The sequence below is a fragment of the Bison bison genome, unplaced genomic scaffold (genome assembly GCF_000754665.1).
Source record: "Bison bison bison isolate TAMUID 2011002044 unplaced genomic scaffold, Bison_UMD1.0 scf7180017864145, whole genome shotgun sequence".
Lineage (NCBI taxonomy): Eukaryota > Metazoa > Chordata > Mammalia > Artiodactyla > Bovidae > Bison > Bison bison.
This window is the reverse complement of record NW_011494717.1, coordinates 7,720,606-7,744,786: the sequence shown is the minus strand read 5'-3', so window position 1 is coordinate 7,744,786 and position 24,181 is coordinate 7,720,606. Positions and strand designations below refer to the sequence as shown.

Sequence of the window (24,181 nt, the reverse complement as noted above, 5' to 3'; positions counted from 1 at the left end):
TTTTACTATTAAGTAATATGTTTGCTGCAGTTTTTTGTAGATCTCCTTAATCAGATTAAGGAAGTTCCTAGTAGTATGGTTCTTCATTTCTAAAGATAAGGCTTATTTTAAAAGTTTTCTTTTGATAATGATATCTGACTTAATTTTGTTTTAACCAGAGGACAATGTTTATATGACTTTAATCCTTTAACATTTATTGAGATTAGCTTTATGACTCAGGGTAAGGTCAATATTTTTTTAAGGTCAATTTTTATGCGTATTCCTTTTATTCTTGAAAGTAAAGCATATTTTCTGATCATTGGGGCAGGACTTCATATGGTGTCAATTATGCCTACTTTATTGGTTGTAAACTTTGTCTATGACTGTACTTATCTTTTTATATGTTTATTCTGTCACTTGCTAAGAGGAGTATGTTACTGTCTCCCACAAAGCTTGTGACTTTGTCTTTTTGAAGTTCTGTTACATTTTGCATTGTGTATTTTTGAAGCAGCAAAGGGGAGGCAAAAAAGAAGTGAGTAGGACTAAGTGCTTATATACTGAGTTGAACAAAGAGTAGCAGTTGTGGAAAAATAAAATGTCGAGAGACTAAAGACAAGAGTTGTTTTAGTGAAGTCGGTACAGATTTCTCTGACACTCAATTCACTGCCTCTGGTGATGAGGATGTTTCTTTCCTCCTGAAATAGGGAGGGCATTGTTCACATGGGACTTTTTATTTCTGCTTTGGGGAAGAAAGGGGGAGGTCAGAGTGTCCTTTTTGGCATCTGCCGTTTTCCAAGTGTCTTTAGCTCAAACTAATCCATAGGTCAAAGTGACATATTTTGGGGTGACATATTCTGCCATTCTCACTATTCTTTTTTAAAACTTACTTATTTATGGCAGTGTTGGGTCCTCATTGCTGCGTGGGCTTTCTCTAGTTGCAGAGAGTAGGGGCTACTCCCTCGTTGCAGTGCAAGGGCTTCTCCTTGCGGTGGCTTCTCTTGGTGCGGAGCACGGGCCCTCGGGCGCGTGGGCTTCAGTAACTGTAGCATGTGGGTTCAGTAGTTGGGACTCCTGGGTTCTGGAGTGCACACTCAGTAGTTGTGGTGCACTGGTTTAGTTGCTCCACAGCGTGTGGGATCCTCCAGGACCAAGGATCCCACCCGTGTCTCCCGCATTGGCACTGAGCCACCAGGGAAGCCCTACCCTTCACTCTTCTATTAAATATAAATAAATGTAAAGTTCTTATAGCTTTCTGATAAATTAAAACTGTGGAGTTGTTGACAACTTCTTTTCTTTGTGTTCTAGTCCATCTTGTTGATATCTGGAACATGATTGAAGCCTTCCGAGACAATGGCCTTAATACACTGGACCATAGCACTGAGATCAGTGTGTCCCGCCTCGAGACCGTCATCTCATCCATCTACTACCAGCTGAACAAGCGCCTTCCTTCCACTCACCAAATCAGTGTGGAGCAGTCCATCAGCCTCCTTCTCAACTTTATGATTGCTGCATATGACAGGCTAGTACCTTCCCTGCTTACTCCATCTTAAGAATATTTCTCTCCTAATCATTCTTCTTTCACACTGCCTTGCCAGGGCTTGTCAACTCAGAGTCACAGTTAATAGGGAAATGAATTAGTATAAGTCCCTTCTAAAGACTGGTTCAGTGCCAGAATGACTTACTGTCCTGCGGCATGTCACATAGTAACCTCTGTAACATTAGGGAGAGTCAGAACACTTGAGACACATTGTTTGGTAAAAGCATAGATACCTTAATATTGATGTTCTGTATCCAGTGAAATATAGCCAAGTTGTACATTTGATTATGAGGCTTTCTATCTGACATCCAGGCTAACTTTTCTTTATGATGAAATAACAATTGCCCTTGGCCTATAGTATCCTGCTTTCTCTTTATTTATGTTTAGGATTCTATTTTAATTTTTTTCCATGTAGAACATTGTGCTCTAAACCTTCAAACAATAGAAGAAAACTAAAGATACTCCAAAGTAAAACAGAAATGAGTTGTTATATTGGTATTTGTGGAGAATGAAGTTTGTATGATAAAGAATAAAAAAGAATCATAAATGATGGAAGCACTGAGGTTATTTTCTCGGAACTAAGGATTTAGTTGCTGATTCCTGCTATACTGTCAGCTATCTGGGTTGGATGGGTTCATTCTCTCTCCTTCATTTTTATCTCTGTAGAAAAGCAAGTTCAGGTATTTGTAGAATGCTGTTAGTTACACTTTATAATATTGAAGGTTCTGTGAATTAATGGTAAAGCCATTCAGATGTCAAGGCCAGGTCACACAGAGGCAGTCACCAAATTCACAACATTTTTAAAGATGTTATCACATTAGATATTCCATCCATTTAATCACAGTTTTTTAAAAAGAAATTTGAATTCTTAAAATATGAGTCCCAGAATTCTAGTGCCATTTTCTTAAAGCAGTTTAGATGAATGAATTCAGTAGCTTAGTTTTATACTGTCCAAGGAATGCTTCTTCTGATTCAAAAACCTTGGTAAAAACTGTTGTTCTGTGGTGAGTAAACAGTACCTTATCATGATACTGACTTGCTGAGGGCGTCAGTTCAGGGCTGTGCAACACAATGTAAGAAACAGTATTTTAAAGTCAGAAATAACGACCATCAGTCAGTCTGTCAGTTCAGTCGCTCAGTCGTGTCCGACTCTTTGTGACCCCATGAACCGCAGCACGCCAGGCCTCCCTGTCCATCACCAAGTCCCGGAGTCCACCCAAACCCATGTCCATTGAGTCAGTGATGCCATCCAGCCATCTCATCCTCTGTCGTCCCCTTCTCCTCCTGCCCTTGATCTTTTCCAGCATCAGGGTCTTTTCCAATGAGTCAGCTCTTCCCATCGGGTAGCCAAAGTATTGGAATAAAAATCATCTGACAACTTAAAAATGACAAAGCGGAGATTATAAACTTTGATTCTATAATTATATCAGATAAGTTAACTACTATGACTAAAGATTAGAGGAGAAGGGAGAATGAAGATATAGCAGAGGGAGAATGGGAAGACCAAAGGGAAGGGCAGAAGGCACAGAGGCGTCCTAGGACATGGTAGGGGAAAGCTGGACACGCACAGCAAGAGACAAAGGAAAGCAACGGACGGGAATCAGACGAAGACACATCAGTAGAGGGCACGCTGAAGAGAGCTAGGAAAGATGAATGAGTTACAAAGAGTGAGGAGTAATAGTACGACAGTGCTGACTTTGGTAATTCATGTCTGATGCATGGGCATGGGCATCAGAGTAAATCATCAAAGCTTGACTAACCTTGAAATCTTTATATGATACGAGCTTACTGAGTTAGCACTCTGGAAACTTGAAATTGGCTTTCTTGTACCAAAACAAAAAGAAAAAATCTGGTTGTCAAAATCTTATTTTTGAAAATCAGGACATTTTGTTGTTGTGAGTGAAAGTCACTCAGTTGTGTCCGACTCTTTGCAACCCCATGGACTATACAGTTCATGGAATTCTCCAGACCAGAATACTGGAGTGGGTAGCCTTCCCCTTCCCCAGGGGATCTTCCCAACCCAGGGATCAAACCCAGATCTCCTGCATGGCAGGTGAATTCTTTACCAGCTGAGCCACAAGGGAAGCCCCAAATCCTGGAGTGGGTACCCTTGTCCAGTGGATCTTCCTGATCCAGGAATCGAACCAGGGTCTCCTGCGTTGCAGGCGGATTCTTTACCAACTGAGCTATTAGGGAATCCCATTTTATTGTTAAATAGTTCAAAAAGGAGTAGTCTCTTTATATAAGGGCCACTGTGTTACTTAGGCTGGAGAGTTCCTTTGATATGTAGAATTCATGTTATTTTAATTGATCTTTTCAGGCTTTTTTGTTGCATAAGTTCTCAGTGTTAAAATTTGCATGTACCAATTACTTAGTTATTAAATTCCCTCACCTCCAAACTCATAGTGAAAGTTTTGGTCAGGTTATTTCTGATTATTATTATAATAGATTGTGAGACCTTAAAACAACCATATGGAGCAAACAGGATCTCAGACTTTCTCCCTTAAGTGTATACTTTCTTAGGAATTAATTTTTTGAAACTTAGAATTTAAAATACTTCACATTTGACAATTATGAACATTGTAGAATGCAAAGAATAACATTATAAACTTCTGTGTGTAGGACTTTAAGCTGTGAGGAGCTAGCCAGAACATTCTGTGAGCCTCAGTTTTTCCTCCGTCAGGCCCTTGGCACCACAGTTACAGTACTGTAGTTACATGGCCTGGTCCAAAGGTACAGAGGGTGGTGCTTTAACCAACATTGTTTTTTCTTTGTAACACGGATATCCAAATTCCCAGCATGAGGGACAGGAAGCCTTCTCGACTCTTCTTCAGTTGAGCCGATTTAGAGTTTGTGGTTTATTAACCTTGTTTCTGTTTCCAGCGCCTGTAGTAGTTCCATGTCTTCAGCTGTAAGCAGTAAGAAGCTTACTCACATGGGCTTTTCTGGTAACCGGCGCACAGGCTCACATGGCAGAGGAGCCAGAGGCAGGCCAGCCCTGGATTGTGGTTGCCCCAGGGCCCTGGCTGCATTTCTTTATAGTGGTCTTGGCTTTGCCCACCTCTTCTATCACATTTATCCTTCTGCTTCAGAAAATGCCTGCTAGCAGCTACTAAATGTTTCCGGTCAAGCCTAGGTAGGCAGAGAGAGCCAGTTTTCTTTTAACACCAAGCAGAAGTACTGGAGTCTCCCTCCAGAAATGTGCATTGGGGCCATGTATGTGTGAGTGTTAGGTGTTTAGTTTTGTTCTGTTGTTTTTAGCTGGAACAAAGGATTTATGCCTTTAGGACCGAGGGCAGTTAAATTCTCACCCTTAACCCATGTTGCCTCATCGTGGGGACAGTTGCACTGGATATAAAGGTACCAACTACAGTGTTCATTACTAAATTCCTTGCAGTGCATTGGAAACTTGTTGTTCCCCTTCTTGTTAAGTAGTCCTGCTCTGCATCCAGTCCTTAACCTGAAACTGAGAGTCATTATAACTCTTCCTTCCTCTGTCAGCCCCAGCGTTCAGTCAGTTACCAAGTTCTTTGATTTCTGCCTCTTGAATAGCCATCAGGTCTATGAACTCCAGTAACGCTGAAGAAGCTGAAGTTGAACAGTTTTATGAAGACTTACAAGACCTTTTAGAACTAACAACCAAAAAAGATATCCTTTTCATTATAGCAGACTGGAATGCAAAAGTAGGAAGTCAAGAAACACCTGGAGTAACAGGCAAATTTGGCTTTGGAGTACAGAAAGAAGCAGGCAAAGGCTAATAGAGTTTTGCTAAGAGAACGCACTGGTCATAGCAAACACCCTCTTCCAACAACACAAGAGAAGACTCTACACATGGACATCACCAGATGGTCAACACTGATATCAGATTGATTATATTCTTTGCAGCCAAAGATGGAGAAGCTCTATACAGTCAGCAAAAACAAGACCGGGAGCTGACTGTGGCTCAGATCATGAACCTAAATTGAAGAAAGTGGGGAAAACCACTAGACCATTCAGGTATGACATAATCCCTTATGACTATACAGTGGAAGTGAGAAATAGATTTAAAGGACTAGATCTGGTAGACAGAGTGTTGGATGAACTATGGACGGAGGTTCGTGACATTGTACAGGAAACAGGGATCAAGACCATCCCCAAGAAAAAGAAATGCAAAAAAGCAAAATGGCTGTCTGAGGAGGCCTTACAAATAGCTATGAAAAGAAGACAAGTGAAAAGCAAAGGAGAAAAGGAAAGATATACCCATTTGAATGCAGAGTTACAAAGAATAGCAAGGAGAGATAAGAAAGCCTTCCTCAGCGATCAGTGCAAAGAAATAGAGGAAAACAACAGAATGGGAAAGACTAGAGATCTCTTCAAGAAAATTAGAAATACCAAGGGAACATTTCATGGAAAGATGGGCTCAATACAGGACAGAAATGGTATGGACCTAACAGAAGCAGAAGATATTAAGAAGAGGTGGCAAGAATACCCAGAAGACCTGTACAAAAAAGATCTTCATGACCCAGATAATCACAATGGTGTGATCACTCACACTCACTTAGAGCCAGACATCCTGGAATGCAAACTCAAGTGGGCCTTAGGAAGCATCACTACGAACAAAGCTAGTGGAGGTGATGGTATTTCAAATCCTAAGAGATGATGCTGTGAAAATGCTGCACTCAATATGCCAGCAAATTTGGAAAACTCAGCAGTGGCCACAGGACTGGAAAAGGTCAGTTTTCATTCCAATCCCAAAGAACGGCAATGCCAAAGAATGCTCATACTACCGCACAATTGCACTCATTTCACATGTTAGTAGAGTAATGCTCAAAATTCTCTAAGTCAGGCTTCAGCAATACATGAACCATGAACTTCCAGATGTTCAAGCTGGTTTTAGAAAAGGCAGAGGAACCAGAGATCAAATTGCCAACATTCGCTGGATCATCAAAAAAGCAAGAGACTTCCAGAAAAACATCTATTTCTGCTTAATTGACTATGCCAAAGCCTTTGACTGTGTGGATCATAATGAACTGTGGAAAATTCTGAAAGAGATGGGAATACCAGACCACCTGACCTGCCTCTTGAGAAACCTGTATGCAGGTCAGGAAGCAACAGTTAGAACTGGACATGGAACAACAGATTGGTTCCAAATAGGGAAAGGAGTACATCAAGGGTGTATATTGTCACCGTGCTTATTTAACTTATATGCAGAGTACATCATGAGAAACACTGGGCTGGATGAAGCACAGGCTGGAATCAAGATTGCTGGGAGAAATACCAATAACCTCAGATATGCAGATGACACCACCCTTATGGCAGAAAGTGAAGAAGCACTAAAGAGCCTCTTGATGAGGGTGAAAGAGGAGAGTGAAAAAGTTGGCTTACAGCTCCACATTCAGAAAACTAAGATCATGGCATCTGGTCCCATCACTTCATGGGAAATAGATGGGGAAACAGTGGAAACAGTGTCAGACTATTTTGGGGGGCTCCAAAATCACTGCAGATGGTGATTGCAGCCATGAAATTAAAAGACGCTTACTCTTTGGAGGAAAGTTATTATCAACCTAGACAGCATATTAAAAAGCAGCTATGTTACTTTGTCCACAAAGGTCCATCTAGTCAAGGCTATGGTTTTTCCAGTAGTCATGTACGGATGTGAGTTGAGCTATAAAGAAAGCTGAGCATAGAAGAATTGATGCTTTTGAACTGTGGTGTTGGAGAAGACTCTTGAGAGTCCCTAGGACTACAAGGAGATCCAACCAGTCCATCCTAAAGGAGATAAGTCCTGGGTGTTGATTGGAAGGACTGATGTTGAAGCTGAAACTTCAGTACTTTAGCCACCTGATGTGAAGAGCTGACTCATTTGAAAAGACCGTGATGCTGGGAAAGATTGAGGGAAGGAGGAGAAGGGGACGACAGAGGATGAGATGGCTGGATAGCATCACTGACTCAATGGACATGGGTTTGGGTGAACTCCGGGAGTTGGTGATGGATAAGGAGCCCCGGCGTGCTGTGGTTCGTGGGGTTGCAAAGAATCGGACATGACTGAGCGACTGAACTGAACTGAACTCCCCGTCCCCATTACTACATCCTAGACCTCTGGCATCGTCTTTTGCCTGGACCACTGCTATAGCTCCTGATTTTTTACCCCCGTATGCTCTTTTTGCCCTCATCATTGAAATAACAAACACCCACCAATCCACTGTCTAACCTAAGCACTTAAACATGAACATTGACAATTATTTACGTTTATCTCTTCTAACCCATCCCACTGACCTGTACCTAACTGAGGTGAACCCTGTCCTAATTTGTGTTATCATTTCCTTGTTTCTTAAAAAAACATTGTTTTCACATATATGGACATAAAGTATTATCTAAGTTGAAATATTTTTACAATTATAAAAAGAGTGCCATGCTGATGTACTATTGTATTATTTATTTTTCATCCACTAATACGTTTTAAAGATTCATTCATGTTGCGTTTATCTATAGTTCAGTTATTTTAACTAGCATAAAATGTTCTGTTGTATTTCTACACTACCATGGTGTTTTCTAGATATTTGCTCTAGGAAACAACACTGCTTGGAATATTCTTATACATGTTTCATGGTACATTGTCCAAATGTTTTGCTTGGTTCTAAACTGAGGCATAGTATTGCTGAGCTGTAGGGTATTTGAAAGTTCAGCTTTAAATGGAATTGATATTTATTTATTTTAAATATTTATTTATTCATTTATTTGGGCACATTGGGTCTTAGTTGTAGCATATAAACTCTTAGTTGTGGCATGTGGGATCTAGTTTCCTGACCAGGGATCAGACCCCGGCCCCCCTGCATTGGGAGCTTGGAGTCTCAGCCACTGGACCATCAGGGAACTGATTTTTAGAAAGTATCATATGATTCTTCCAAACTGTACTAGTAAATAGGAGATCCCTTTGATTCACATTTTGTAAGCCTTAGAGTGCTCAGACTTCTTAGTTTGTTAGTTTTGTTGTTTTTCACACTCCTACATTTTCAAGCTTCTATCAGAAATTATTTTATTTCTGCCTGAAGAATACCCTTTGGTATTTCCTTTCTTCAAGTCAGATTGTGACACATTGTCTTAATTTTTGTTTGAAATTTCCATGTTCATACTTGAAGAATATTTTCATCTGGTATACGAGTTTTGGTTGACATTTTTTTCTTTCAACATTTTAAGAATATTGTTCTAATATTTTTGTAGCTTCTGTTATTTCTGATGAGAAATTGACAGTGAATGTAATTTTAGTTGCTTTGATGGTAATCTGTCAATTTCCTTTGCAACTCTTAAGGTTTTTTTTTCCTTTTCTTTTTTCTTTTGGTCTTCAGCAATATTACCATGATGCCAAATGAATCATTCTTATATTTCTTAAATACAATAAGCAGAGCTTTTTGGTAAGATCTGGGCTTTTAATCCAATATCTAGATTCCCTATGGTTCTTTTTATACTGTTTGCTGTTTCTGGTATTCATTCTTGTTATCTTATTTCCTTTTTGCCTTATTATTTTATATTATGTGAGAAACATATTCCAAAATTTTAAAATTTGTATTATGTATCAGAGATTATATTTTAAAACATTTTGCAGAAATACTTTGAGGCCTAGGAGAATGTTTTCCTACAGAGAGGGTTTCTGTTTGCTCTTGCCAGGTGCCTGGAGACCTCAGCAGTCCGGAGGCACCTGAGTTCAGTTTCCAGCCCAGCCTGTGTGAGGCCCTGTGTCACTTCTGCACACTAGCGGTCCAGGTGCAGCCTTTGGCTTTCAACCCAGAGTGATGGGAGGAGGAGCAGGCAGTTTCATCAGGATTCAGTCTTTCACGTGTCTCTTGCAGCTCCTTAATACTTTCAGAGTTACTACTCTGTGATTCAGCCTTTCTGAGCTCTCCTCTGAGATCAGAAAATTGCTTGCATGGAAAAAGTGGTTTCAGCCATCGCCCTCAGCTCTCTGGTCATCCAGCTCCTTTACATTAGGTGACTCAGTTATTAGTCCTCATTTGCATTCAGAAAGATTAAAAATTTTTTTTCCCCATCTTTTCTACTTTTACTCAGAGCAAGAGGTGATCAGAATAAACTGATCTGTCATTGCCAAATATTTCCTCCGTTTTTATTTATTTTTTTTGGAATATTGTCGTATTTACTTCTTCTGTCTCCTATTGTTTCTCATCTATGCTTCAATTCTTTGACTTTCTCTGCCTCCTTTTAGAAGAGTTTTATCAGTCTGCACTTCTCCTCATTAATTTGTTCTTTGTTTAGAGCTGTTTTACTGTTTGTCCCACTTATTATGTTATTTTTCAGTTAACTGTATTTTTCAAACCTAGTATGTCTGATTCATTCTTTATGTGATTTGTAGTTCTTATTTCATTATCATTAGTTTCAGGTATACAACGTAATGATTCAATATTTGTATATTGTAAAATGATCACCACAATAGGTCTATGCTATGCTATGCTAAGTCACTTCAGAGAGTTAACATCTATCCCCATACATAGTTACACAAATTTTTTTCTTCTGATGAAAACTTTTAAGATCTCTCTTAGAAGTTTTCAGATATCCAATACAATGTTTTAAACTGTGGTTACCCTGCTGTACGCTACCTCCCCATGACTTACGTATTTTATAACTGAAAGTTTGTACCTTTGACCCCGTGTCCCATTTTGCCCACCCTCCACCCCTTGCTTCTGGCAACCTCCAGCCTATTCTCTGTATCTCTCAACTGGAAATTTCTTTTTTTTTAATCAACAGATTACACCTAAAAGTGAGATCATATGATATTTGTCTTTACCCATTTCACTTAGCATACTGCCCTTAACGTCCATCCATATTGCAAATGCAAGATTACCTTTTTTTATGACTAATATTTCATTGTGTATGTATGTATGTGTATATGTATGTCTTTGTATATATATTTATATACATACATATACACCGTATTTTCTTTATTCTGTTCATATACTGATTGACTCCTAGATTGCTTCCATGTCTTGGCTGTTGTAAATAATGGTTCAGTGAACAGATAGGTGCATATATCTTTTTGAGTTAGTGTTTTCATTTTCTTCCAATTAACTCCAAGAAGTAGAATTTCTGGATCATGTGGTAGTTCTATGTCTAAATTTTTGAGGAACTTCCATACTGTTTTCCATAGTGGCTGTACCTGTTCACATTCCCACCAGCAGCATACAAGAGTTTCATTTTCTCTGCATCCTCATCAGCACTTCTTATTTACTATTTTTGACAATAGCCATTCCAACAGATGAGAGATGATATCCCATTATGATTTTTATTTGCACTTCCCTGAAAATATATTTTCATATGTCTCTTTAACATATTTATTAGGTTTATTTAAAAATTCCCAGTCCATTTGCTCTAATACTTATACTTTTGAAACTGATGTAAGTTGTCTTGTTGATTTTTTTTTTTTTTAAGATAGTTGTACCCTTGAATCCAAGGAATCGTCTTGGGTTGGATATTTGCAGTAGATGTGGACAAATTGTGGACATGTAGGCTGGAGTGTCCACATGCATATATGGTTTTTCAAAGTATGGGGTGTGCTGGAGGTGGCAGGAAAAGGGGACCAGATTCTCCCAATGTGGGAGCATCAAGTGTCTGAATCCCAGATGGTGAATTTGACTTTCCAGGTCATTTTGAAGGTATATTAGTCATTGTACAGAGATATAGCATATTTTAATGAGTAATCTATTGGTTTGATTGATAGTTTTAGTATTTAGATATATGTTTATGGGCCTCTTTTTGTAATCATGCTGCTTTAGGGGGAGGCCTGGTACCAGCTATTGATTGAACCATAATGGTTTCTTTTCTTTTTTTTTAAAGATTTTTTTAATATGGACCATTTTTGAAGTCTTTATTGAATTTGTTACAATATTGCTTCTGTTTTATGTTTTGGGTGTTTTCTTTTTTTTTGATCATGAGGCATGTGGGATCTTAGCTTACTGACCAGTGATCAAACTCACAGTCCCTGCAGTGGAACGCGAAGTCTTAACCACTAGACTGCCAGGGAAGTTCAGAGTCATTGTGATTTCTGATAGATTATTTTCTAGAAGACTTACCTCATTTTGAATTGATGGTCTAAACTTTTATAGTTTAAACCTGATAGGAGATTCTTCTTGGATAATTATTGTATTCTATGTTTTCCTCTGTAAGAAGGAAAAATGTTTTATAATGACTTCCTAAGAAATTCCTTTACACTTTACCTGACTATTGAACCTTATCTTCCCTCCTATTTTTTTTAATCAAAATTTGTTTTGTAAATGAGTCGGTGACCTTCACCAAAACGAGATATAGTGAAATTCCACCTTTAATGGAACAAACCTGTTAAAAAAATCATATATCTAATGAAACTAGTCTTGGATAAAATCTTCAAAGCATATCTACTAAACATATCAGTGAAAGGCCCAGGGTTATTGTTTACCATCTAACATAACTATAGAAAATACTCTTTTAAATTTGAGCAATCTGAAGATTCCTTTAGGCTAAAGACTTTGATACATCTAATTTATGATGAATTTTATAGGAAAAACATTTCTGTGTAGTTTGGAAATATGGCTGAAAATCATTTTAAAATCTTGTTTTAGCAGTTTAATTTGGATACATTAAAAGTCTCCAAAGTTTCCTTTTAATACTGGATGCAAGAAAATGAAGCAATATAAAATAAAAAAAAAGCAAAACCGAACTAGTTCACTTTAAATAAAAACAAATGTATTCCTTAAGTTCTGAATGTGCCTAGCATGTTTATGGAATGGACATTGCTGAAAAAGGATATTATTAGGTTATGGTCTTCCCCATTAGTGATTTTTAAACAAAGGTACAATTTCCTGGGAGACACAAACATTTCATTTATTTATGTACAGTATTTACTGATACCTCTGCCTGTTCTTTGATGGATTCAGGATGACAGGGAAAAGCCAAGTAAAAATAAAGAATTAGTGCTGGATGGGAAGCTTTTGATGCCCTCGATAGTAGCCTATTTAGCTCCTAGAAAAGCTAAGGTTAGTTAATTCTTCTAATTCTTAGAAGATCTGACCATAGCTTTTTCAGGAAATTTCGAGGGGATGGTGAAGAACGAGCTGGGCTTTTGAATGTTTTATAAAGGTGAAATCCTAAGGGGAAACCTGTTGCAAAATGGAGAACAGTCGCTTTGGTGGCAGAGGAGGAGTGGAGCCCGTGTGTCCACACAGCACTCTCTGCCCTGTAGGATATTGCTGTGGATGGTATGCATTGTGTGATGCGATGGGTAGTGTGACCCCCGAAGCCAGTTCACTGAGCCCTAGTCTAAGTGCTTGGTGACAGAATTACTTTGAAGTTCATTTGTTTCTCTACCCATCACTTCCTTGCTCTTTAAATTTTAAAGCTTTTGTTGTCTCCCAAGAGAATACAAGTATTTGTGCAAATTTTCAGACAGTACTCTGATTTCAGGATATGCAGACCTGCAAAAGGCTTGACCATTAGCTAAAAAAAAAAATTCAGATAAAAAAATTGTGAGGGGAGAAGTTGTTATTTTGGTCTTTATTTTATTTTTTCCTTTTCATCTTTTTTTTTTTTTTTAAGAAAAGGCAAGAGGAATACTTTTTCCGAGGGTTGCTTTTTCCTTGCCTTTGTTTTTCCTCTGAAAGTAAGGAGAGCGGAAATAACACAGGAACTTCTCCAGTCCATTCAAAACTCACCTCTAAAGTAATCTGATGAAGACACTATTTTCATCATGTAACCTCCCACCTTGGAAACACTCAAAGATTCATCTGGTTTTTCAATGAAGTTTGTACTCCTCAGGTCTGATGCCGTATGTGTATGTGCTCAGCCGTTCAGTCATGTCCGACTCTTTGCGCCCCATGAACTATAGCCCACCAGGTTCCTCTGTCCATGGCACTTTCCAAGCAAGAATACTGGCATGGGTTGCCATTTCTTTCTCCAGGGGATCTTCCTGACCCAGGGATCGAACCCGCATCTCTTGTGTCTCCTGCATTGGCAGGCAGATTCCTTACCACTAGTGCCACCTGGCAAGCCCTACACTATCAGTCCTTAATTCCGTACTCACACCAAGCTCTAATTAAGCTCCTTGAGGCACTATTCAGTTTTCTGATATGGCATTCTCATTTCTTCTCTCTATGCATTTTGGTTGGTCTTCTGCCCACCACCCCCTCCCCACCCCTGGTTTTTCCCACCCTATAGTCTTCCCTGTTATCAGCAATTCCATTTTCATCCCTATGAGGACTTGTCATGCTTGTCTAGATCATTATTTTGAGTTTCAACTGTATAATGCTGTCAACTGCTTTATAATTATACAAATACGATTAAAAGTCCTTGAGAGCAGAGATTCTACCTTTTATTTCTGCAATGCTGGATTCTTAATAAATATTTGTAGGATTGAAATGAAAATTAACAGGCATTCTGATTGTGATAAATTTGAATAATACTCTGTGTTGATTTTACTTGATTAAGCTCTTTGACATTTGCAAATAGATTCTTGATTTGCTGTTGATTATTGCATAATACATTCACAGTGAAGTTTTGTAAATGAAGATTAATTGGAAAAATATGAGTTTTTGAAAATCCAGGAGAAATGCTGTTATTACTCTTAGTTAGCTACGTGTGATAATTGGACGGGTAATAGTGTTTCTGAAGTAGAAGTCTATTTTTATGCAAGAATACTAATTTATGGTTGGCAGCATTTACAGTTGTTTGCCAAAGATGTAAAAACAGCTTGTTTTCTTAAGTAAAAAGTGCTCCCCATAGTCCTGTTATTGAAAGTATTAATTTGAATAACAAACTCTTATTAGATAGTGCAAAGCTATCGACAACCATTCAACTTGGGTTAGTTTAAGTATCCAAAAATTTGAGACTTTACTAAACTGAAATGAGCAAATTCCCATGCAAAAGGCACAGGTGAGGAGTGCAGAGACTTCTCAAGGTACCTGCATGTTAAAACATAAGTGTTTATTCAGTGACTCACTGTCTGCTTAGCTTGGCGCAGAGCTCATCGCGGTGTTGTCTCAGTGTCGGATAAGAACTCTTTTTAGAAGTCACGTGCATGGTTTATTGTCAGACTGTAAAAATGATTGGTCTGTGGAGCTGAATCATCCAGGGAAGTCTGAGAACGAGAGTCATCATGTTCCTTATTGGTGGGGGCTGTTCCCCAGAGGGATTCTCTGTGGGTGGGGTTAAAATAACACGTTTCCTCTCTCCTGTCATCCTTAACATATATTACCTGTTCCACCTTTCATTTTAGCATCTTTCTATAGGGGTTCATATTCAGTATGAATTGTGTTATACCTTAAGTATTGACCTATTAATCAACTTTCCAGCTAGGCCAGATATTAAATGAGTCACATTTTTTGGGTGATGAAACCAGGTTAAAAATCTTTCCAGATCTTGTCTGAAGAGAACTGATCCTAGTATGAACTTGGACTTGACTTTGGAAGTACTGAAAACGTGGATGTTGATGAGGTTATATGCTAAGGGCAGGGGACTGTTCAGTTTTAAATGTAACTTGACTGGGGTTTATGGATTAAATTCAGATGTCTGGTGGAAAGGATCAAGAATGAGATTTTTCCAAGAAGAAGGAATCAGTCAGATAGAGGACAGAGTCGTAAGGGATTAGGCTGCTAAGTGAGTGCGACTTCTCTCCTCTGCCTCTAATTGCAGAGGAAAAATGCAGAGCTCTAACCAAATATTGCACAAGTAAAAGCGACACCTTCCCTTTGCTGGGTTTGGGGGCAGTTACAGGAAGTTGTTAGGCTTAAAGTAGGCCAAGAGATTTCAATGCCAAGAAAAGCATTCAGAGCAAAGGAGTAAATGCTAAAGTTTGGCCACAAAGCAAATAGTTGAGAGGAGGGAGCTTTTTTTCTTTTTGAGAAAAGTAAAAATAACGTGATTTGAGGAAGAATTGTGAGACTACCCCTGCATTTATTTTATTGGGTAACTATTTCTTCATGCTTTTATACTTAGATTTTTATATGTCTCTTTATTAAGTATTTATAAAGTATATTTAAATATATCATTTATTAACTTGCTTATAGTAATACTTCCTTTTGAAGAGTGAATAAATCTTTTGGTAGTTCAAACTGTGAACCTAAAGTTGTAAGTGATGGTAAGCATTATAAGTGGGGGAGATTCATAATTTGACCCCACCCCTACCATTCTCAGGATACACAGTTACGTGCTTATAAACAGGTTCTTAAACATAAAGGCTGTGAAAAGAAGATACGCAAAAAGCAAAGGAGAACAGGAAAGATATACCCATTCGAATGCAGAGTTCTAAAGAATACAGCCTGCTTGATCTGAAGCGAGCTGTTGAGACCAGTAATAACCAGAGTGGAAAAGAATACAGGTCAGTTGAGAAGTATAGCTGCTATTCTGTATTTGAATACAAGACTTTCTGAATCCAGGACTATTATTTGCAACAGAGTTGAGTTAAAGAATATTTGAATAAGGGATGCAAATTATTGTGAAAATAAATATTTCTAAAGCATTTTGAAGATTAGGAAAAAGTGCTGTTTAAGTTCTGTTGCAATAATTTTTAGAAGTAAAAATGTCATAGACCCACTAAAACCTGTTTTATGGCGTTTACTGATGAGTACTTTCTTCACTAAGAGTTGATTTTGACCCGGGTCTCTTTTCAGTATGCTGGGCTCTGCCACACTCTCCTGTCTGTCTGCATAGATGGCATTATTTTCGTTTTTGTGGCAAGGAATAGATATTATTCTGTCACTTTGAAGGAAGAACATGAGATTTGGAGCCAGAAAAAGTTATACATAAACAATATGATTAATTCTCTTTCGTCTTTCATTATGTCCTTTGATTTATCATTGCCTGTGAAATACAAGCTGAAGTCTTTGTATTGCATCACAAGCTCTGTGTTGGTAGTTCTTAGCTTTCAGTTCAGTTCAATTGTTCAGTCATGTCCAACTCTTTGTGAAACCATGGACTACAGCACACTAGGGCTCCCTGTCCATCAACAACTCCCGGAGCTTGCTCAAGTCATGCCCATCAGGTCAGTGATGCCATCCAACCATCTCATCCTCTGTCATCCCCTTCTCCTCCTGCTTTCAATCATTCCCAGCATCAGGGTCTTTTCAAATGAGGCAGCTCTTCGCATCAGATGGCCAAAGTATTGGAGTTTCAGCTTCAGCATCAGTCCCTCCAATGAACATCCAGGACTGATCTCCTTTAGGATGGACTGGTTGGATCTCCTCACAGTCCAAGGGACTCTCAAGAGTCTTCTCCAACACCACAGTTCAAAACCATCAATTCTTTGGCGCTCAGCTTTCTTTATAGTCCAACTCTCACATCCTTACATGACCACTGGAAAAAACGTAGCTTTGACTAGATGGACCTTTGTTGGGAATGTAATGTCTCTGCTTTTTAATATGCTGTCTAGGTTAGTCATAACTTTCCTTCCAAGGAGCAAGCGTCTTTAAATTTCATGGCTGCAGTCACCATCTGCAGTGATTTTGGAGCCCCCAAAATAAAGTCTCTCACTGTTTCCATTGTTTCCCCATCTATTTGCCGTGAAGTGATGGGACCAGATGCCATGCTCTTAGTTTTCTGAATGTTGAGTTTTAGTCAAATTTTTCACTCTCCTGTTTCACTTTCATCAAAAGGCTCTTTAGTTCTTTTTCACTTTCTGCCGTAAGTGTGGTGTCATCTGCACATCTGAGGTCATTGATATTTCTCCTGGCAATCTTGATTCCACAGTTCATGCTTCATCCAGTCCAAAATTTATCATGGTGTACTCTGCATATAAGTTAAATAAGCACAGTGACAATATACAGCCATGACGTACTCCTTCCTAATTTGGAACCAGTCTGTTGTTCCATGTCCAGTTTTAACTGTTGCTTCCTGACACACAAACATACATTCTCAGGAGGCAGGTCAGGTGGTTGAGTGTTCCCATCTCTTTAAGAATTGTCCACAGTTTGCTGTGATCCACACAGTCAAAGGCTTTGGCATAGTCAATAAAGCAGAAGTAGATGTTTTTCTGGAACTCTCTTGCTTTTTCAATGATCCAGTGGATGTTGGCATTTTCATCTCTGGTCTCTGCCTTTTCTAAATCCAGCTTGAACATCTGGAAGTTCATGGTTCACATACTGTTGAAGCCTGGCTTGGGGAATTTTGAGCGTTACTTTGCTTGTGTATGAGGTGCGTGCAACTGTGTGGTAGTTTGAGCATTCTTTGGCATTGCCTTTCTTTGGGATTGGAATGAAAACTGACCTTTTCCAGTCCTGTGGCCACTGCTGAGTTTTCCAAATTTGCTGGCATATTGAGTTCAACACTTTCACAGCGTCATCTTTTAGGATTTGAAATAGCTCAACTGGAATTCCATCACCTCTACTAGCTTTGTTCGTAGTGATGCTTCCTAAGGCCCACTTGAGTTTGCATTCCAGAATGTCTGGCTGTAGGTGAGTGATCACACCATTGTGATTATCTGGGTCATGAAGCTCTTTTTTGTACAGTTCTTCTGTGTATTCTTGCCACCTCTTCTTAATATCTTCTGCTTCTGTTAGGTCCATACTGGTTGGATGCATATTAAAATAACATGAGAACCTTTTGAAAGTACCAAGAACACGGTGGGTTTTAGGCATCTGAATAGTATCTTTATTCTCATGCCTTATTGGGATTTGTATAGGTTTAGATAAACTGTGGAAAGTTTTGAAAGAGATGGGAATACCAGACCACCTGACCTGCCTCTTGAGAAACTATATGCACGTCAGGAAGCAACAGTTAGAACTGAACATGGAGCAACAGACTGGTTCCAAATAGGAAAAGGAGTACGTCAAGGCTGTATATTGTCACCCTGCTTATTTAACTTATATGCAGAGTACATCATGAGAAATGCTGGGCTGGAAGAAGCACAAGCTGGAATCAAGATTGCTGGGAGAAATATCAATAACCTCAGATATGCAGATGACACCACCCTTATGGCAGAAAGTGAAGAGGAACTCAAAAGCCTCTTGATGAAAGGGAAAGTGAAAAAGTTGGCTTAAAGCTCAACATTGAGAAAACGAAGATCATGGCAACTGGTCCCATCGCTTCATGGGAAATAGGTGGGGAAACAGTGTCAGACTTTATTTTGGGGGGCTCCAAAATCACTACAGATGGTGATTGCAGCCATGAAATTAAAAGACGCTTACTCCTTGGAAGGAAAGTTATGACCAACCTAGATAGCATATTGAAAAGCAGAGACGTTACTTTGCCAACAAAGGTCCATCTAGTCAAGGCTATGGTTTTTCCTGTGGTCATGTATGGATGTGAGAGTTGGACTGTGAAGAAAGCTGAGCACCGAAGAATTGATGCTTTTGAAGTGTGGTGATGGAGAAGACTCTTGAGAGTCCTTTGGACTGCAAGGCGATCCAACCAGTCCATTCTGAAGGAGATCAGCCCTGGGTGTTCTTTTGAAGAAATGATGCTAAAGCTGAAACTCCAGTACTTTGCCACCTCATACGAAGAGTTGACTCATTGGAAAAGACTCTGATGCTGGGAGGGATTCGGGGCAGGAGGAGAAGGGGACGACAGAGGATGAGATGGCTGGATGGCATCACTAACTCGATGGACGTGAATCTGGGTGAACTCCGGGAGTTGGTGATGGACAGGGAGGCCTGGCATGCTGTGATTTATGGAGTTGCAAAGATTCGGACACGACTGAGCGACTGAACTGAACTGACTGAGAAAGCTAAGGAAATATGAAGATTTTTAAAAAAATATCTCTATGGTGAATTTGGGATTACATTGAATGACAATAGTATTCTGATCCGTTTATGGAGAATTAACATTTTAAAATAAGCAATGAGTCTTTTGTTTCATGAATGTGGTGTAACTGTTTACATTTTCTTTTATTTCTTTCATCAGTATTTATAGTTTTCAGCATACAAATCTTGAACATGTATTTTTTAAACATTATCTGCATTTTCATATTTTCTTGCTATTTTATTTCTAGTTATCTTTTGCTAATTTATAGAAATTTGAATTTTCTATGTTGGCCTTGTATACTGCAATCTTGCTAAAAGTCCTTTATTATAGTATTTTGGTATGTTCTATACATTTTTTTGGCGGGTTCTTTGGGAGTTTTTACACAGAAGGTCATATTGTCTGGAGAAGATGCAGTTGTATTTTTGAACTTTCAATCTCTGTGCATTTATATTTTTTCTTGCTTTGTTTCAGCACCTGGGTTCTCTAATGTGGTATTGCATTCTAACAGTGAAAGCAGTCATCCTTGACTTGTCTTTGACCTGAGGGAAAAAACACTTAATCTTTCATCATTAAGTATGATGTTACTAGCAGTGTTTATTTTTTGAAGATGCCCACTGAGAAAGTGCTTTTTTCCCCCTGGTTTTCTGAGAGTATTTATCAGGAATGGATGTTGAATATTATTATCTGTACCTATTTGGATGATCATAGGGCTTTTCTCTTTACATTGATTGATTTTCAAATGTCAAACTAGTGTTACATTACGGGGATAAGGCCCCCTGGATTGTGATTTTTAATTCATTTTTATTTATTGCTGAATTAAATTTGCTCACATTTTGTTGAAAGTTTTGCATTTGTGGTCACAAGAGATACTGACTTGATATTTTCTTTTGTCATGATGTATTTGAGCGTTTTTGTTATCAGAAGAATGCTGGCCTCATAAAAGAATTGGGATGTGTTCTGTCCTTTTTTACTCTCTGGAAGAGAGTAGAAATACAATTATTTCTTCTTTAAATGTTTAGAATTTGCCAGCTCTCTGAATAAAGAGCTTTATTTTTTTGAAGGCTTAAAAATACAGATTCGATTTCTATAATGGATATGGGTCTATTCAGGCCACTTATTTATTCTTGAGTAAGCTTTAATAGTTTGCGTTTTTCAAGGAGTGGCTTGTATTGTCCAGTTCATCTAAGTTGTTGAATTTATGGACATAAAGTTTTTGTAATATTTCCTTATTATTTCTGTAATAGCTAGAGAGTCTCTACTAATACCCCTTCTTTCATTTTTGATATTGGTAATGTGTGTGTTCTCTCTTTTTCTTAGTCAGTCTGGCTAGAGGTTTATCAGTGTTACTGGTTTATTCAGAGAACCACCTTTTGGTTTCATTGATTTTCTTTATTGGTTTTCAGTTTTCAATTTCACTGATTTTTGCTCTTACTCATTATTTTTTTCCTTTTGCTTGTTTTGGGTTTAATTTGCTGTTCTTTTCCTAGTGTCATTTGTTGGAAGCTTAGTTTATTGGCTTAAGAACCTCCTCTTCTAGAACAAACATGTATTATTTATAAAGTGAAAAGTGCCCACTCTTTCATTGCTTTTCTTTGGCTGCTTGCTTTTGACCCTAGAAGCAACTGTAATTTTTCAGTATCCTTTCAGACAATTTATATGTATACAGGTAGATGAGAATATTGTTTCTACTCTCTCCTTTTTAACATAATTGCTAGATTTTGTTCTAGCAATTATTTTGTTCAAAGCCTTGCTTTGCTTTTTCACTTAGTAATCTATCTTGGATATAATTCTCTATCTTTCATATGTTTTTTCATTCTTTTATAGCCTAATAGCCAGTCTTCTATTAATAGACATTTGAAGATTGGACCAGAACCTTGGGGTTTTTACTATTTTTTACATTTTGTTATGGGAATTCTCATTATGGAAAATTTTATGCATTGCAGATTAAACGTTTTAAATGTTTTTTAGCCTGTATATTTCCTTTTCATCTTTCTCTCTCTTAAACCATTAGTTTTGTCCAATAATGGTAACCCTCATTTTCCCAGGATTCATTTTTTAAAAGTTTTTATTCAGAAATTGAAAACACCTATGGAAAAATAGCCAAAACAAAGTACAGTTTAATGAATTGGTCTAAAGCAAATATCCATATAAACACTACAGAGGCCAAGAAATAGGATGTTTTCAGCACCCTGGAAGAACCCCTTGTTTCTCCTTTCTGTGTTATAATTCCTCTCTCTCCCCAGAGGTAATCAGAATCCTGATTTCTGTGGAAATCTCTTCTGAGATTCATTTTTACTTTCCCTTATGGAATTTCCTGGGTATTCTTACATCATGCAATCTGTGTCTGCAAAAAATGTTTTGAGCACATTTACCTTAAAAATGTCATCAGCTGTGCAGCAAAGCTCGACTTTTCTGTGGGGAAGCGCTTGCTTTCCATCCTTGTTCTGCGGGCCATCAGGCTTGCTTACTCTCACTTTGAGCTTCTGGAAAGTTTTGTTTCAGTCATCTTTCTGAGCCCCTTCACGATGGAGGCTAGGTTCATCAGAGTTCTTAGTTGTAACCAGTAGGAATCATCTCTGGCTAATTCATTAAAAGAATATGAGTGAGCCCTCAGCTTTCTAAGGTTGGGAAAGTAGGCTTGAAGACCACACTGCCACGAACAGAGCTCAAATCATACCACATAAGTGGTCTCAGGAAGCACCTCTGCCACCAAGCTGGGCATGGATATTGCTGCTTGTGCTCCAGACACCACAGATGATGGACTGTGGGTGCCAATATGACAGCCCCTCTCTGCTCTCAGACGCTGCGTGTGACTGCTCCTCCTGTCGCCATCCTCGCTGGGTGGATTCTTGGGAGTTCTTTCTTCTGCAGGTTGTTTTCTATTTGATGTCTGGAGCAGATGCATCTTATTAGTGGAGCTTGTGTTATGTGCCCCTGTCTTAGTTTCAAAGAAAGATGGGAAAACATACTTTTGTTTTTTTCTTTCTTTCTTCATACTTTGGTAGTGGGAAGTATGCATGTTGCATAACGTAGGGTGTACGTTGATGTAGACTCAGCATTTGGATGGTCAGGAACCAAAAAGAGATGTCTACTCTAGAAGTTCTGTATCAGAAATCTATCACTTTTAAGCCAGTTTATGTTCTTTCTAGCCACTTATGTTGCTTGTATAATGCAATGAATGTTTGACATGGGAATATTCCTTATTTCCAGATGATAATATTGCCAAGTACAGTGTAAGGCATGGACCACAATCTGTATTCTGATGAACTATATATTTAAAAAACCCGTCTGCCTACAATGTTGGAGACCCAGGTTCAATCCCTGGGTCCAGAATATTCCCTGGAGAAGGAAACGGCAACCCCCTCCAGAATTCTTGCCTGGAAAATCCCATGGATGAAGGAGCCTGGTAGGCTACGGTCCATGGGGTTGCAAAGAGTCATACACGACTGAGCAACTTCACTTTCATTCTAATTTTAGCTGGTTTTAGAGAATTCCTGTTTTATCTTATTAGATGTAATAGTTAAAATCAGACGGTAACAAGCATTTGTGTCCTGGCAGTATTTTCACTGAGAATTTTCTGGCTTATCACAACCCTTTACCTTTTTTCCAGGTATGATCTTATTGTATACAAAAAGTTTTGGAAAATAGGAGACAGTATATTAGAATTGGTAAATATGATAGGCGGACATATGATTTTCAAAACCAAGATGATACAGTTCTCATTATTGCAAAGGTATTTTACTCTAAGTTACTATGACACTTTGTAAACACAAGCTTCATAAAATTAACACAAAAATGGGACTTCCCTGGTGGCCCAGTGGCTAAGACTACATCCCCCAGGGCAGGAAGCATAGGTTTTATCCCTGGTTGCAGAACTAAAATCCCACATGCTTTATGGTGTGGCCAAAAAAGAAGAAGAAGATGCTGTTCTTAAGTAAACTTTAAAAAAAATTAATGCAAAAGCCCATTATATTTGTCATTTTATATATGACCTAAAAATCCAGATAGTGAAGTTTTCATCTTCTCTGAAACCAGGGCGTAATTGAATGGTTGAAGCAGTGGCCGCAGGGGTTGGGGCCTTGCTGATATTGTCCTGGTTGCGCAGGTGGTGTACAGCCTTATTTAGAGTAGATCACTCACGTTCTACATTTCATCTTTCTAGTTCCTGCAGAAGAGTTCATGTCACTCTCCCTTCTCCTTCACTTTTCTCACATTGGTGATAGGAGAAGACGAGACACAAACGTCTCAGATGAGCTTCTTAGAATAAATACGTGGTAACATAAAGGCTGTTCCAGAAAAACAAATAGAGATAAATGTACTGTATAAAATCTTTATAGCAATATGCATCCTGTTTCCTTAGTACAGAGAAATAAATTGTTGTTATAATATCCTGATGGGAGGACACATTTTTGAATCACTGTTCAAACCAGGTGGGGCCTCAGGTTTGAATACTCGAACACTTCCGCTGTGGATTTAATAGATTGAGTTGGCGGGATATTCATTTCAGGTTCTGTCCATTTGGCTTTTGCCTACAAATCCAATAGAAGTTGTTTTACAGGGTGTTTCTGAACTCATTTCTAAATAAACTAGTTTGAACAGTTTTCACATAGCATATGTGAAGCCTTAATTCTATAAAGGAAAAACAAGAATACAAGGTTTCTAAATGTGGTAATATTGTAGCGTAAGTGCAGGAATCAATTTACTGGTTGCTTGATATTTAGTGATACATTTGATTGCTTTTGTGATTCCAGATAGCAATTATTTCTAATATAATTTATTTTGCAGTGAGGGCCGAGGCAAGTTGACGGTATTTTCAGTTAAAGCTATGTTAGCAACCATGTGTGGTGGAAAAATGCTGGACAAATTGAGATGTAAGTATTTTTATATTATTTGAAAGATTGTATTTTCAAATGAGGACTTTTAAATGAATGTTTTTAGAATTTTGGATGATTATCTATTGAATGTTTTTGTTTT

At 38.4% G+C, this 24,181-nt stretch overlaps 1 protein-coding gene across 4 annotated transcripts in view; it reads left to right on the top strand.

Annotated features, from left to right (window-relative positions):
- DTNB (dystrobrevin, beta) overlaps positions 1-24,181 on the top strand; it is a 210,494-nt gene that overhangs the window by 14,379 nt on the left and 171,934 nt on the right. For all 4 annotated transcript variants that reach the window (XM_010840575.1, XM_010840576.1, XM_010840573.1 and 1 more), the window contains exons 3-4: positions 1,285-1,498; positions 23,993-24,078. In XM_010840575.1, the coding sequence (XP_010838877.1) occupies positions 1,285-1,498; positions 23,993-24,078 (300 nt within the window). The remainder of the gene's footprint in view (positions 1-1,284; positions 1,499-23,992; positions 24,079-24,181) is intronic.